This window comes from Somniosus microcephalus, chromosome 4 (assembly GCF_052327205.1).
Source record: "Somniosus microcephalus isolate GS21.2 chromosome 4, FLI_Smic_1.0, whole genome shotgun sequence".
In the NCBI taxonomy this organism is placed as follows: Eukaryota; Metazoa; Chordata; class Chondrichthyes; order Squaliformes; family Somniosidae; genus Somniosus; species Somniosus microcephalus.
In genome coordinates this window covers 185,698,234-185,715,529 of record NC_140990.1, presented here as the reverse complement: position 1 = coordinate 185,715,529, position 17,296 = coordinate 185,698,234, and the positions used below count along the sequence as shown (strand labels likewise).

General features: G+C 47.1%; 1 protein-coding gene across 6 annotated transcripts in view; it reads left to right on the top strand.

The window, feature by feature from the left end:
* LOC147120072 (MAGUK p55 subfamily member 4-like) overlaps positions 1 to 17,296 on the top strand; it is a 391,734-nt gene that overhangs the window by 285,207 nt on the left and 89,231 nt on the right. For 5 of the 6 annotated variants that reach the window (XM_085985616.1, XM_085985613.1, XM_085985611.1 and 2 more), the window contains 3 exons: positions 1,661 to 1,746; positions 4,603 to 4,677; positions 13,169 to 13,365. In XM_085985616.1, the coding sequence (XP_085841742.1) occupies positions 1,661 to 1,746; positions 4,603 to 4,677; positions 13,169 to 13,365 (358 nt within the window). The remainder of the gene's footprint in view (positions 1 to 1,660; positions 1,747 to 4,602; positions 4,678 to 13,168; positions 13,366 to 17,296) is intronic. The other variant, XM_085985614.1, reaches the window with a different exon arrangement.

Genomic DNA, 17,296 nt, shown 5'->3' with positions numbered 1-17,296 from the left:
GCTCCCCGTCCGAGCCGGATTCAAGAGCAGAGAGAGAGACGCCGCCGCGCAACCTACCGCGTGAGACCCGGCCGGACTCAAGTCGCGCGCGCTGACTCCTGCCCCACCCGCCTTTACTAAGATGGCGGCGGTGGCGACGATCGGCTCAGGCCCGCCCCCTCCAGCCTTCACAAAGATGGCGGCGATCGCGAGGCTTGTTGAGCGCGATGGGAGGTGCCTAGCTCGGGCGTGGCTGGGCAACAGAGGCCCAGGCTTACAGGCCTGGAAAAACGGTGAAAGGTAGGAAAATTCTAGATGTTAGAGAAAAGATTTACAAATTAATTAACATTTTTAAAAAACAATTTGTGTTTTAAAAGCAACTTTTTTTTTGCTGGAAATGTAGATTTGAAAAGAAACACGCAGAAAGTGGGAAAAAGAAATGAACAGTATGGAATCAGGATGGCGGCCACTCACCTCGGTTCAGAATGATAAGGCCCGCCCACACACGCACCGATTGGTCAACCGTCAGGTCACTGAACTGTAGGATTGGTCAATCATCACGTCACTCAACTGTAGGATGGCCCGCCCGCACACACAATGAACCCGCCCCCACTCGATGCAAATGAGCGGATAATGAGCGGAATTTTGAACGTTTTTTGGATACCTTCGGCACAATTTTTGTCCGAGCAAAAAGTAAATACACCTACAAGAGTCCCCTAATGATGAGCTTTTTTTTGATATAACATATGTGTAGGTACGCTCTATAACTTTTGATTGTATAGCCGGACAGAGAGACAGACAGAGAGACAGACAGAGAGACATACCGTTTTATATATATAGATAATGGACTCTAGCATTTTCCCCACTACCGATGTTAGGCTTACCGGTCTATAATCCATGGTTGGGGGAAGTCCCATCCTTTAAATCCCAATGGCGGGTGCCCACCACGAAAGGTTCATCTCACACTTGTCTTCCTCCAAAGTCCACATACTGTGCCCTGTCTGGGGGAGAAGTCAGGCTCCTCTCCCCTTAAACAGATGCAAGCACTGCCCCCCTGTAAAATTAATAACAATATTTTCAGGCCATAATCCTCAGTCTGGAGACCCAGGTGGGACCCACTCCTGCCATTTCTAGTCTCACCAGGTGTACTGGTCACCGATGCTCTGTGGGTGCTCTGAGAGGTAGGGGCAGGGGTACTAGTGTAAGATGAAGGTTTCATGGCAGCTGCTGGGAAAGTGGGCAGTGAGCTGCATGATCCTGTGCAGATAGTCACAGGCTAACTGCACACTGATGACATGGAAGCCCACAGTGTTGTGGTAAGGAGGGCAATGTTTGTGTCCGGTACTTTGCGTAATCCTACAGTTTGCACAACCCTCCCCTACCTGGATCCTCTCCCGCTGCTTCCACTTGTCCATGGGGGAAGAGCTGAAGGTGTTTGCTTTCACAAACAAGGCATCAGTCACCTGGTAGATACTTGCACGGTCTGCAGATTGGCTGATATTACTGACGTCCCCCTATAGTCGCCTGGAAGGAGTTGGAAGCAAAAGAAAAACAGGAAATGGGGTGAGGTTGAGGGGTGGGTGGGGTGCGGTGGGGTTGTTAGCCATAGACTCTTGGTAGAGTGCTAATAAACGCAATCCACTGCCATATACTAACAGGCACTGCTTGTCTGTCGTTTCAGGGTTGCTGTTTGCTGGCGATAAGCTGGTCGAGGTAAACGGGATACCTGTTGTTGGGCTTGAGCCCGAAAATATCATCCAGCTCCTGGTAACAACTTCTTGCAGCGTAACTGCTGCTTCCTCTCTGTATTCATGGCTATCCTTCCTGCCCCCAGTATTATACCCTCTCCAAAAGGCGCTGCCACTGGCTGGGACCCGAGGCACTGGCTGCCCTCCAGTACTTCACCCAGGTGTTCGGCCTCCACATGTAGCACTCGTCTGTGGGTGTCGGCTGGATTTGTGACTGTAAGGGCCCCCAATCCTATCCTCAGCCCACATCCACACACTTTCCAGCAGAAGTCACTGGGGGGGTGACCAGGAGCCCTGGCCCATCCTGAGGCCAGTTTGCTCCTCTGAGTCCTGCCCTGACTGAGATGAGATAACTCATCGTAGGCCTACTCAGTACAACTTGGTCTTTGTGTCTCAGTACCACACTGCCTTGTCATTTACCTACTGGAGTTGATTTTAACCTCCCCCCTTTCCACCTCCCTCCCCACCCTACACTAGGCAGAACCCGGGTGGGAGGGAGCAGTTAAAATGGAGCGGAGGACATTCACCATTCTCACCCCGGTCTGGCCGACTGCAAGTTAAATTCAAGCACCAAGGACACCGGCCACAAGCCGTTGGAGTCCTCTTTAAATGTGTAGAACAGGCTCCTATGACTTAATCAGGGCACAATCTGTAATTATAACCTGAGGCATGAGTGGGGGAGCGGTGGTGATCTCCCCGCCATGCCAAACCTGTTGGGAACAGCAGCCAGAGCCAAAAGAGGCCCAACAAGGTGAGGTTTTCATGTGGGCCAGAAGGAGCAGGGTGTGGGTTCATCGGCCCAAATGCCTGCCATTGGTTATCGGCTTCAGGAGGAACTATACCCCAGTGAGAGTCAAAGTCTTCAGTAGAACATTGGAACATAGGAACAGTAGGCCATTCAGCCCCTCGAGCCTGTTCCTCCATTCAATGAGATCATGGCTGATCTGCGATCTAACTCCATATCCCTTTGGTTAACAAAAAGCTATCAATCTCTGATTTAAAATTAACAATTGATCCAGCATCAATTGCCATTTGCGGAAGAGAGTTCCAAACTTTTACCACCCTTTGTTTGTAGAAGTGTTTCCTAATTTCACTCCTAGAGGAAGGGACCAGTACCCCAAGGAGAGTCACAGTCTTGAGGGGAGGGGGGACTCCTATCCCAGTGAGAATCAGAGCCTTGAGGAGAGGAAGGGACCTGTACCCCAGGGAGAGTCAGAGGCCTAGAAATTGGCCAACTTACCGCCACGAGTTTTTGCCATGATCCAGTCGAAAAATGGCGGCCGCTACCCTAGCGCCTTTCTCTGGCTTAACCTGCCGGGAGTCGGATTACTCGGTGGCCACCATTTTGGTGAGGACCGTTTCAGAGGGCAGTTAAGAGTCATCCACATTGCTGTGGGTCTGGAATAACATATAGGCCAGACCGGGTAAAGATGGCAGATTTCCTTCCCTAAAGGACATTAGTGAACCAGATGGGTTTTTACGACAATCCGGTAGTTTCATGGTCACCAGCTTTTTATTCCAGATTTATTTAATTGAATTTAAATTCCCCAGCTGCCATGGTGGGATTTGAACTCATGTCTTTGGATCATTAGTCCAGGCCTCTGGATTACTAGTCTAGGCCTCTGGATTACTAGTCTAGGCCTCTGGATTACTAGTCCAGTAACATAACCACTATGCTACCGTATTTGACCCTGAGATGAGCTTCCGACCATATATCCACGCCATCAATAAGAAAGCCTATTTCCACCTCCGGAACATTGCTCGACTCCGCCCCTGCCTCAGCTCATCTGCTGCTGAAACCCTCATCCGTGCCTTTGTTACCTTTAGACTTGACTATTCCAATACACTCCTGCCCTCCCACGTTCTACCCTCTGTAAACTTGAAGTCATCTAAAACTTGGCTGCCCGTGTCCTAATTCGCACCAAATCCCATTCACCCATCACCCCTGTGCTCGCTGACCTACATTGGCTCCTGGTTAAGCAACGCCTCAATTTTAAAATCCTCATCCTTGTTTTCAAATTCCTCATGGCCTCACCCCTCCCTATCCCTGTCATCTCCTCCAGTCCTACAACTCTCTGAGATACCTGCGCTCCTTTAATTCTGGCCTCTTGAGCATCCCTGATTTAATCAGTCCACCATTGGTGGCCATGCCTTCAGTTGCAAAGGCCCTAAGCTCTGAAATTCTCTCCCTAAACATCTCCCACTCTCTACTTCTCTTTCCTCCTTTAAGACGCTCCTTAAAACCTACCTCTTTGACTAAGCTTTTGGTCATCTGCCCTAATAGCTCCTTATGTGGCTTGGCATCATATTTTGTTCTGTAATGCTCCTGTGAAGAGCCTTGTGATGTTTTATTACGTTAAAGGCGCTATATAAATACAAGTTGTTGTGTGTGATTCAGTAAGATTACATTTTATGTGTAATCTGGTACATTGACCTGATTTTAACTACCCCCCAACCTGGCAGAAACTGGGTGGGGGGAGGGGCGCAGTGGGGGTGGTTATAAATTGAGGCCGCTTTGATCCCGCTGCCTTCCGCCTTGTCCCGATCTTAACCTTTTGAGCAGTTAGGCAGTGGAGTCCTTCTTTAAACAATTTACGTTGAAGACTGAGTGGGGGGAGCAGTAACGGCTTTGGCCCTCCCCATCAGGCTTAACCTGCCGGAAGTCAGATTATGGGCCACAATGATCTAACCAAGCTGCAATAATGCAGTGGGATGTGGACAGAGTTGGTCAATGAGCAGACAGGTGCAGATACAGTTGAACAAAGATGTCCGCTCAAATACCTTACTGCCGAACTGTTTTGCTATTATTGTACAATACTTTTTGTGAGTATGTACTTGATAAAAGTGACAATTAATCCATTACCTGTTCGAATAGATCAAGTCTGAAGGCACCATCACTTTCAAGCTTATTCCAGTGTCACATCGACCAGCGAGCTCCTCCCAAAATACGGTAAGGCCTGTGTCATAATGATTATCCCTCAGAGATGGGCTTGCTTTATATAGAACCTTACCCAGTGTTGAGGTGAGATTTATGTCACCTTTGACTCTTCACCTTAACCTATAGCGCTGTCTTCTCCCTGCCGACCCCCGCCAACTCCCTCCCCCTCCCCACCACCACCACCACCACCGCTACACAGTCCCTTCCCATCTCTCTCATTCTTCCATAGAAACATAGAAAAATAGGAGCAGGAGTAGGCCATTCAGCCCTTCGAGCCTGCTCTGCCATTCAATATGATCATGGCTGATCCTCTATCTCAATACCATATTCCCGCTCTCTCCCCATACCCCTTGATGCCTTTTGTGTCTAGAAATCTATCTATCTCCTTCAGGCTGCTCAGGAAGGGAGGAAAAAGAGTGGGAGAGCAATAGTGGTAGGGGATTCTATTGTAAGGGGAACAGATAGGCATTTCTGTGGCCATAGACGTGACTCCAGGATGGTTTGTTGCCTCCCTGGTGCCAGGGTCAAGGATGTCACTGAACGGCTGCAGGGCATTCTGAAGAGGGAGGGTGAACAGGCAGAGGTCGTGGTTCACATTGAGACCAACGACATAGGTAGGAAGAGGGATGAGGTCCTGCAGCAAGAATTTAGGGAGCTAGGTAGCAGATTAAAGAGTAGGACCTCAAAGGTTGTAATCTCTGGATTACTCCCGGTGCCACGTGCTAATGAGTATAGGAATAGCAGGATAGAGCAGATGAATGCGTGGCTAAAGAGTTGGTGCTGGAGGGAGGGCTTTAGTTTCCTGGATCACTGGGCCTGCTTCTGGGGAAGGTGGGACTTGTACAAGTCGGACGGGTTGCACCTGAACCAGGGTGGGACAAATATCCTTGCGGGGAGGTTTGCTAGCACTGTTCGGGGGTTTTTAAACTAAAATGGCAGGGGGTTGGGAACCTAAGCAGGGAGACAGAGGAAAGGAAAACAGGGATAAAAGCAAAAGATAGGAAGGAGAAAAACAAAAGTGGCAGTCAGAGAAATCAACGGTTTAAATCAAACGTGGCCACAGTAAATAATAATTCTAATAGGTCTAAGAGCGTTAAAAAAACAAGCCTGAAGGCTTTGTGTCTTAATGCGAGGAGCATTTGTAATAAGGTGGATGAATTGGCTGCGCACATAGAGGTAAACAAATATGATTTGGTTGGGATTACGGAAACGTGGCTCAAGGATGGCCAAGACTGGGAACTCAACATCCAGGGGTATTCGATATTCAGGAAAGATAGGCAAAAAGGAAAGGGAGGTGGGGTAGCATTACTGGTTAAAGAAGGGATTAATACAATTGTAATGAAGGATATTAGCTCTGATGATGTGGAATCTGTATGGGTAGAATTGAGAAATACTAAGGGGAAAAAAACATTAGTGGGAATGGTATATAGACCTCCAAACAGTAAGGCAGAGTTTGGGGATGGCATTAAAAGGGAAATTAAAGAAGCGTGCAATAAGGGCACAGCAGTCATCATAGGTGACTTTAATCTACATATAGATTGAGCTAACCAAATTAGTAACAATACTGTGGAGGAGGAATTCCTGGAGTGTTTACGGGATGGTTTCCTGGACCAATATGTTGAGGAACCAACCAGAGATCAGGCCATCTTAGACTGGGTATTATGTAACGAGAAAGGATTAATTATCAATCTTGTTGTACGAGGCCCCTTGGGTCGGAGCGATCATAATATGATCGAATTCTTCATTAAGATGGAGAATGAAGTAGTTGACTCAGAGGCAAGGGTTCTCAATTTAAATAAAGGAAACTGCGATGGTCTGAGGAGCGAGTTGGGTAGGATTGATCGGGGAATGGCACTCAAAGGGTTGACGGTGGATAGGCAATTTCAAACATTCAAAGACCGTATGGATGAGCTACAGAATTTGTTCATCCCAGTTTGGCATAAAAATAAAACAAAAAAGGTGACTCAACCGTGGCTAACAAGGGAAATTAGGGATAGCATAAGATCCAAGGAGAGGACATATAAATTGGCTAGAAAAAGCAATAATCCTGAGGATTGGGAGCAGTTTAGGAGTCAACAAAGGAGGACAAAGGGATTAAATAAGAAAGGGAAAATAGAATATGAGAGTAAGCTATCAGGGAACATAAAAACTGACTGTAAAAGCTTTTATAGATATGTGAAGAGAAAAAGATTGGTGAAGTCAAGCGTAAGTCCAATACAGTCAGAATCAGGGGAATTTATAATGGGAAACAAGGAAATGGCAGACCAACTAAATACATACTTTGGTTCTGTCTTCACAAAGGAGGACACAAATAACCTCCCAGAGATGCCGGGGAACATAGGGTCTGATGAAAGGGAGGAACTGAAAGAAATCAGTATTTGTAGGGAAATGGTGTTAGGAAAATTGATGGGACTGAAGGCCGATAAATCCCCAGGGCCTGATGGTCTACATCCCAGGGTATTTAAGGAAGTGGCCCTAGAGATAGTAGATGCATTGCTGGTCATCTTCCAGAACTCGATAGACTCTGGAACAGTACCCATGGATTGGAGGGTAGCTAATGTTGCCCCACTATTCAAAAAAGGTGGTAGAGAAAAAGCGGGGAATTATAGTCCAGTAAGCCTGACATCGGTAGTGGGGAAAATGCTAGAGTCCATTATAAAAGATGTAATAGCAGAGCACTTGGAAAGCAGTGACAGGATCGGACAAAGTCAACATGGATTTACAAAAGGTAAATCATGCTTGACTAATCTACTGGAATTTTTTGAGGATGTAACTGGTAAAATAGATAAGGGAGAACCAGTGGATGTGGTGTATTTGGACTTTCAGAAGGCTTTCGATAAGGTCCCACATAAGAGATTAGCGTGCAAAATTAAGGCACATGGGATTGGGGCAAGGTATTGATTTGGATAGAGAACTGGTTGGCGGACAGAAAGCAAAGAGTTGGAATAAACGGGTCGTTTTCCGAGTGGCAGGCAGTGACTAGTGGGGTACCGCAAGGATCGGTCCTAGGACCCCAGCTATTCACAATATATATGAATGATCTGGACGAGGAAATTGGATGTAATATCTCCAAATTTGCAGACGACACAAAGCTGGGTGGGAGGGTAAGCTGTGAGGAAGATGTCGTGAAACTCCAGTACGATTTGGACAGGTTGGGTGATTGGGCAGAAACATGGCAAATGCACTATAATGTGGATAAATGTGAGGTTATCCACTTTGGTGGCAAAAACAGGAAGGCAGATTATTATTTGAATGGCAGTAGATTGGGAGAAGGGGAAGTGCAAAGAGACCTGGGTGTTATTGTGCACCAGTCGCTGAAGGTAAGCATGCAGGTGCAGCAGGCGGTTAAGAAGGCAAATGGTATGTTGGCCTTCGTAGCAAGAGGGTTCGAGTACAGGAACAAGGATGTCTTGCTGCAGTTGTACAGGGCCTTGGTGAGACCGCACCTTGAGTATTGTGTGCAGTTTTGGTCGCCTTACCTGAGGAAGGACGTTCTTGCCATGGAGGGAGTGCAGCGAAGATTCACCAGGCTGATACCTGGGATGGCAGGAATGACGTATGAGGAGAGATTGTGTCGATTGGGCTTATACTCACTGGAGTTTAGAAGATTGAGAGGGGATCTCATCAAAACCTATAAAATTCTGTCAGGTCTGGACAGACTAGATGCAGGAAAGATGTTTCTGATGGCCGGGGAGTCCAGAACCAGGGGTCACAGTCTAAGGAGAAGGGGTAAGCCATTTAGGACTGAAATTAGGAGGAATTTCTTCACCCAGAGCGTGGTGAACCTGTGGAATTCTCTACCACAGAGGGCGGTGGAGGCCAGTTCATTAAATATATTCAAGAAAGAGTTAGATATATTTCTTGAGGCTAAAGGGATCAAGGGATATGGGGAGAAGGCAGGGACAGGGTACTGAATTTGGATGATCAGCCATGATCTCATTGAATGGCGGAGCAGGCTCGAAGGGCCGAATGGCCTACTCCTGCTCCTATCTTCTATGTTTCTATGTTTAAATATATTCAGTGACTTGGCCTCCACAGCCTTCTGTGGTAGAGAATTTCACAGGTTCAACACCCTCTGAGTGAAGAAATTTCTCCTCATCTCAGTCCTAAATGTTCTACCCCGTATCCTGAGACTGTGGCCCCTCATTCTAGACCCCCCCAGCCAGCAGAAACATCCTCCCTGCATCCAGTCTGTCTAGCCCTGTCAGAATTTTATACATTTCAATGAGATCCCCTCTCATTCTTCCAAGCTCTAGTGAATACAGGCCTAGTCGACCCAATCTCTCCTCATACGACAGTCCTGCCATCCCAGGAATCAGTCTGGTGAACCTTCGCTGCACTCCCTCTATGGCAAGTATATCCTTTCTTAGGTAAGGAGACCAAAACTACACACAGTACTCCAGGTGTGGTCTGACCAAGGCCCTGTACAACTGTAGTAAGACATCCTTGCTCTTGTACTCAAATCTTCTTACAACATACCATTTGCCTTCCTAACTGCTTGCTGCACCTGCATGTTTGCTTTCAGTGACTGGTGTACAAGGACACCCAGGTCCCTTTGTACATCAACATTTCCCAATCTATCACCATTTAAATAATACTCTGCCTTTCTGTTTTTCCTACCAAAGTGGATAACTTCACATTTATCCACGTTATACTGCATCTGCCATGTAATTGCCCACTCCCTCAACTTGTCTAAATCGCCTTGAAGCCTCTTTGCATCCTCCTCACAACTCACAATCCCACCTAGTTTTGTGTCGTCAGCAAATTTGGAAATATTGTATTTGGTTCCCTCATCCAAATCATTGATATATATTGTGAATAGCTGGGGCCCAAGCACTGATCCCTGTGGTACCCCACTAGTCACCGCCTGCCACCCCGAAAAAGACCCGTTTATTCCTACTCTCTGTTTCCTGTCTGTTAACCAATTTTCAATCCATGCCAGTATATTACCCCCAATCCCATGTGCTTTAATTTTGCACACTAATCTCTTATGTGGGACTTTATCAAAGGCCTTCTGAAAATCCAAATATACCACATCCACTTGTTCTCCCTTATCTATTCTACCAGTTACATCCTCAAAAAACTCCAGTAGGTTTGTCAAACACGATTTCCCTTTCATAAATCCATGTTGACTTTGTCAAATCCAGTTGATATTTTCTAAGCGTCCTGTTATCACATCCTTTATAATAAGACTCTAGCATTTTCCCTACTACTGATGTTAGGCTAACCGGTCTGTAGTTTCCTGTTTTCTCTCTCCCTCCTTTTTTAAATAGTGGGGTTACATTTGCCACCCTCCAATCTGCAGGAGCTGTTCCATAATCTATAGAATTTTGGAAGATGACAACCAATGCATCCACTATTTCCATGGCTACCTCTTTTAGTACTCTGGGATGCAGATTATCAGGCCCTGGGGATTTATTAGCTTTCAGTCCCATTAATTTCTCCAGCACTATTTTTTTACTAATACTAATTTCCTTTAATTGCTCCTTCTCACTAGACCCTTGGTTCCATAGCATTTCTGGAAAGTTATTTGTGTCCTCTTCCGTGAAGACAGAACCGAAGTATTTGTTTAATTGCTCTGCCATTTCCTTGTTCCCCATTATAAATTCTCCTGTTTCTGACTGTAAGGGACCTACATTTGTCTTCACTAAACTTTTTCTTTTTACATATGTGTAGAAGCTTTTACAATCCGCTTTTATGTTCCTTGCAAGTTTACTCTCATACTCTATTTTTCCCCTCTTAATCAATCTCTTGGTCCGTTTTTGCAGAACTCTAAAATGCTCCCAATCCTCAGGCTTGCTAATTTTTCTGGCAACTTTTTATGTCTCCTCTTTGGATCTAATACTATCCTTAATTTCTTTTCTTAGCCATGGTTGGGCCGATTTTCCTTTTGTGTTCTTGCACCAGAAAGGAATGTATAACTGTTGCCCATCTCTTTCCCCATCTTTTATACCACACCAAAATCTGTCCCTCTCCATCCAGGTTTATTTCACGACCAGAACTCGCTGACACCTCTTTTTCCCACATATTTCTCACTCTCTCTCTACATCTTATTCCCTCACTATTCCTCTCCCCCAGCATCTTGCAGTAAATCACGCTTCCCACTCTCACTCTCACTATCTCCCTGTCTCATCACTCTTCCCATTCTCACTCCCATTATCTCCCTGTCTCATCACTCTCCAGTGGGATATTGCAGGATAGGATAAAGCAGCAGAGTTTTAGATGAGCTGGATGCTGGTGAGCAGATACTTTGGGGAACTGTGAGTCACTGTATATCCGCAGGGACAGGTATGGGCGAATGGGACCTGGTAGAAACATAGAAACATAGAAGATAGAAGCAGCAGTAGGCCATTCAGCCCCTCGAGCCTGTTCCACCATTTAATGGGATCATGGTTGATCATCCAAATTCAGTACCCTGTCCCTGCTTTCTCCCCATATCCCTTGATCCCTTTAGCCTTAAGAAAATATCTAACTCCTTCTTGAATATATTTAATAAGTTGGCCTCAACTGCCTTGTGTGGTAGAGAATTCCATAGGTTCACCACTCTCTGGGTGAAGAAATTCCTCCTCATCTCAGTCCTAAATGGCTTACCCCTTATCCTTAGACTGTGACCCCTGGTCCTGGACTCCCCTGCCATTGGGAACATCCTTCCTGCATCTAGTCTGTCTAGTCCTGTTAGAATTTTATAAGTTTCAATGAGAGCCCCTCTCATTCTTCTAAACTCTAGCAAATATAAGCCTAATCGACCCAATCTCTCCTCATACGTCATTCCTGCCATCCCAGGTATCAGCCTGGTGAATCTTCGCTGCACTCCCTCCATGGCAAGAACATCCTTCCTCAGATAAGGCGACCAAAGCTGCACACAATACTCAAGATGTGGTCTCACCAAGGCCCTGTACAACTGCAGCAAGACATCCTTGCTCCTGTACTCGAATCCTCTCGCTATGAAGGCCAACATACCATTTCCCTTCTTAACCGCCTGCTGCACCTGCATGCTTACCTTCAGTGACTGGTGCACAAGGACACCCAGGTCTCGTTGCACTTCCCCTTTCCCCAATCTATTGCCGTTCAGATAATAATCTGTCTTCCTGTTTTTGCCACCAAAGTGGATAACCTTGCATTTATCCACATTATACTGCATCTGCCATGCATCTACCCAATCACCCAACCTGTCCAAATCATACTGGAGTTTCTCTGCATCCTCCTCACAGCACACACGCCCACCCAGCTTTGTGTTGTCTGCAAACTTGGAGATGTGGTGCATGTTATAAGCAGCAGATTTTTGGATGAACTGGAGATTACAGTGTGTGAAGGATGAGAGACCGACCAGGAGAGCATTGGAATAGTCGAGCCTGGAGGTGACAAAGGCATGGATGAGGGTTTCAGTTGCAGATGGGGTGAGATAGGCGTGAAGGCCAGCGATGTTATAGAGGTGGAAGTAGGCAGTCTTTGTGATGGAGCGTATATGGGGTTAGAAGCTGAGCTCAGTAACTAACAGGACACCCAGCAGAAAACATTAGTTAATGGATTGCATTATTAGGATGGTAATAGGATAATCAATCACTGCCCCACCACTGGCGGCCGTGCCTTCAACTGCCTAGCCGCTAAGGTCTAGTATTCCCTCCCTAAACCTCTCCTCCTTTAAGAAGCTCCATAAAACCTACTTCTGTGACCAGGTTTGGTCACCCGTCCTAATATCTCCCTACTGTCTTTTACTGAATTAGTGTTCTTAGATATTCAATATTCACGTTCTCTGATAATTAGCATAGCAACTCTAGTTACTTTAATTACACTAAACATTAACTCCTTATCCACCTTAAATTATTGATTCCGCTATGGGTGATGAACTCAGAAGTGCCAACTGCTGTGTAATAATGCTATGCCGTGAACTAGAGATTGTTCACATAATTTACATTACTAGTCCTCTAAAGTGGCCACAATAAAAGACCCAGTAGGAAGAAACAAATGAACAAGCATTGTATCTGCTCTGGTTGGATGGGAAGCACCAGAAACAGAAGAGGTGGGAGGGGAGTGGAAGATGCGGTTATCTCTGGAATTACGTTGAACATCACTGGTGATATGCCAGATGTGGGAGCTTGTGCGATGGATGGTGTCTTGGGATAACCTTTGTATTTCATCCAATACTTTCCCCCTCTGCAGCTTGTTAAAAACTCATGAACAGTATTGAACATCCCCTGCTGTTCCCCCCTCCTATCCCCCTTCCCCTTTGCTTTGATCAGCCCTAAAAAGGGGGTCGCCCACCCCCACCCCCCTCCTTTCCCAGCTCTGGTGAAAGGTCTAGACTCCAAACGGTAACCCGCCCTGTTCTCTTTCAGCTGCTGACTGACCTGCTGTGTATTTCCAGCATCCTCTATTTTTGCTTCAGATTTAACGTTTTTTTCTGAATTTTTCTCAGTATATTTTTTCTTTTTAAACCATTGATCACACACTCTTTGTAGCAGCACCTGACGCAGAACTATTTGAAATTCCTCCTTTCCTGCAGATTTATGTCAGAGCGCTGGTAGATTACTGCCCGCAGTACGATCCCGCCATCCCCTGTCCCGAAGCCGGCCTGAAGTTCAGGAGAGGAGACATCCTGCAGATTGTCGATCAGAATGATGCGCTCTGGTGGCAGGCCCAGAATATCACAACTCTCTCTCGGTGTGCGGGCCTGATTCCCTCCAATAACCTGCTGAAGAGGTAAGATGGCTGTCTCTGAAGGTGTAACAGCAGGGCTGGTGTGAGAGGACAAGTGATGGTGCAATACTAGGGCCGCTCCCTCTCACTGAATTACTGCTATCTATAAGCAAGGCCAGCTGTAGCTCCCAGTTGCCCTGCTCACCATCATCCGTCATCCAGATGAGACTTTAAACCGAGGCCCCGTCTGCTCTATCAGGTGGACGTAAAAGATCCCATGACACTATTTCAAAGAAGAGCAGGGGCCTTATCCCCAGTGTCCTGGCCAATATTTATCCCTCCATCAACATCAGTAAAAAAAATGATCTGGTCATTATCATATTGCTATTTGTAGGAGCTTGCAGTGCGCAAATTGGCTGTCGTGTTTCCTACGTTAGTACAGTGACTACACTTCAAAAGAATTTCATTGGCTGTGAAGTGCTTTGGAACATTTTGAGGTCATGAAAGGCGCTATATAAATGTAAATTCCTTTTTCATTGGTGTCAGGCAGGCTCATTGTGTGAATTTTACGCTCTTGAAAAGGAGGGATATTAGTGCTGGGACAACTGAACAACTTGAATTTCTAAAGTACCTTTAGCATAAAAGCTGCTTCATAGAGGTGTAATCAGATTTTAAAAAATAGACGCCGAGCCAAAGAAGGACATATTGGGAAGGGTAACCAAAAGATTGGCTAAGAGCAGGGGTTTTAAGGAGGGTGTTCAAGGAGAAGAGGAAGGGGGAGATGTGGAGGGGTTTAGGTTGGGAATTCCAGAGTGTGGACAATTTCATTTCAGCAACCCAGTGCTAGCATCAAAAAAAGACTTGCATTTATATAACTCTGCTCACAACTTTCAGAAATAACCCAAATGCTTCAAGTACAATAAATTCCTTTGAAGTGCAGTTATTATTATAGCCCTCCATGGCAGCAACTTTGCACACAGCAAGATCCCAAAATCAGCAAAGAGATGAATGACCAGTTAATCTGTTTTTTGGCAGTGTTGCTTGAGGGTGTGATCAGGGCACCAGGAAAACTCCCTGCTCTTCTTCGCGTAGTGCCAGAGTATCTTTACCATCCACCTGATCAGGGAGAAAGGGCCTCATTGTAATGATGCACTTGTAGGATGAACTAAACAGGGACAGCATGGGTTAGATACAGAGTAAAGCTCCCTCTACACTGACCCATCAAACACTCCCAGGGCAGGTACAGCATGGGTTAGATACAGAGTAAAGCTCCCTCTACACTGCCCCATCAAACACTCCCAGGGCAGGTACAGCACGGGTTAGATACAGAGTAAAGCTCGCTCTACACTGTGCCCATCAAACACTCCCAGGGCAGGTACAGCACGGGTTAGATACAGAGTAAAGCTCCCTCTACACTGTCCCCATCAAACACTCCCAGGGCAGGTACAGCATGGGTTAGATACAGAGTAAAGCTCCCTCTACACTGCCCCATCAAACACTCCCAGGGCAGGTACAGCACAGGTTAGATACAGAGTAAAGCTCCCTCTGCACTGTCCCATCAAACGCTCCCAGGGCAGGTACAGCACAGGTTAGATACAGAGTAAAGCTCCCTCTACACTGCCCCATCAAACACTCCCAGGGCAGGTACAGCACGGGTTAGATACAGAGTAAAGCTCCCTCTACACAGCCCCATCAAACACTCCCAGGGCAGGTACAGCACGGGTTAGATACAGAGTAAAGCTCCTTCTACACTGTCCCATCAAACACTCCAGGGCAGGGACAGCATGGGTTAGATACAGAGTAAAGCTCCTTCTACACTGCCCCATCAAACACTCCAAGGGCAGGTACAGCACGGGTTAGATACAGAGTAAAGCTCCCTCTACACTGCCCCATCAAACACTCCCAGGGCAGGTACAGCACGGGTTAGATACAGAGTAAAGCTCCCTCTACACTGTCCCATCAACCACTCCCAGGAGAGGTACAGCACGGGTTAGATACTGAGTAAAGCTCCCTCTCCACTGCCCCATCAAACACTCCCAGGGCAGGTACAGCACGGGTTAGATACAGAGTAAAGCTCCTTCTACACTGCCCCATCAAACACTCCCAGGGCAGGTACAGCACGGGTTAGATACAGAGTAAAGCTCCCTCTACACTGCCCCATCAAACACTCCCAGGGCAGGTACAGCACGGGTTAGATACAGAGTAAAGCTCCTTCTACACTGACCCATCAAACACTCCCAGGGCAGGTACAGCACGGGTTAGATACAGAGTAAAGCTCCCTCTACACTGCCCCATCAAACACTCCCAGGGCAGGTACAGCACAGGTTAGATACAGAGTAAAGCTCCCTCTATACTGACCCATCAAAAACTCCCAGGGCAGGTACAGCACGGGTTAGATACAGAGTGAAGCTCCTTCTACACTGCCCCATCAAACACTCCCAGGGCAGGTACAGCACGGGTTAGATACAGAGTAAAGCTCCCTCTACACTGACCCATCAAACACTCACAGGGCAGGTACGGCACGGGTTAGATACAGAGTAAAGCTCCCTCTACACTGTCCCATCAAACACTCCCAGGGCAGGTACAGCACGGGTTAGATACAGAGTAAAGCTCCCTCTACACTGACCCATCAAACACTCCCGGGGCAGGTACAGCACGGCTTAGATACAGAGTAAAGCTCTGTCTACACTGTCCCATCAAACACTTCCAGGGCGGGTACAGCATGGGTTAGATACAGAGTAAAGCTCCTTCTACACTGTCCCATCAAACACTCCCAGGACAGGTACAGCACGGGTTAGATACAGAGTAAAGCTCCCTCTACACTGTCCCATCAAACACTCCCAGGGTAGGTACAGCATGGGTTCGATACAGAGTAAAGCTCCCTCTGCACTGTCCCATCAAACACTCCCAGGGCAAGTACAGCACGGGTTAGATACAGAGTAAAGCTCCCTCTACACTGACCCATCAAACACTCCCAGGGCAGGGACAGCACGGGTTAGATACAGAGTAAAGCTCCTTCTACACTGACCCATCAAACACTCCCAGGGCAGGTACTGCACGGGTTAGATACAGAGTAAAGCTCCCTCTACACTGACCCATCAAACGCTCCCAGGGCAGGTACAGCACCGGTTAGATACAGAGTAAATCTCCCTCTACACTGCCCCATCAAACACTCCCAGGGCAGGTACAGCACGGGTTAGATACAGAGTAAAGCTCCTTCTACACTGTCCCATCAAACACTCCCAGGGCAGGTACAGCACCAGTTAGATACAGAGTAAAGCTCCCTCTACACTGACCCATCAAACACTCCCGGGGCAGGTACAGCACGGGTTAGATACAGAGTAAAGCTCCTTCTACACTGACCCATCAAACACTCCCAGGGCAGGTACCGCACGGGTTAGATACAGAGTAAAGCTCCTTCTACACTGACCCATCAAACACTCCCAGGGCAGGTACAGCACGGGTTAGATACAGAGTAAAGCTCCCTCTACACTGCTCCAAACACTCCCAGGGCAGGTACAGCATGGGTTAGATACCGAGTAAAGCTCCCTCTACACTGTCCCATCAAACACTCCCAGGGCAGGTACAGCATGGGTTAGATACAGAGTACAGCTCCCTCTACACTGCTCCAAACAATCCCAGGGCAGGTACAGCACGGGTTAGATACAGAGTAAATCTCCTTCTACACTGACCCATCAAACACTCCCAGGGCAGGTACAGCACGGGTTAGATACAGAGTAAAGCTCCCTCTACACTGACCCATCAAACACTCCCAGGGCGGGTACTGCATGGGTTAGATACAGAGTAAAGCTCCCTCTACACTGCCCCATCAAACACTCCCAGGGCAGGTACAGCACGGGTTAGATACAGAGTAAAGCTCGCTCTACACTGTCCCATCAAACACTCCCAGGGCAGGTACAGCACGGGTTAGATACAGAGTAAAGCTCCCTCTACACTGTCCCATCAAACACTCCCAGGGCAGGTACAGCACCGG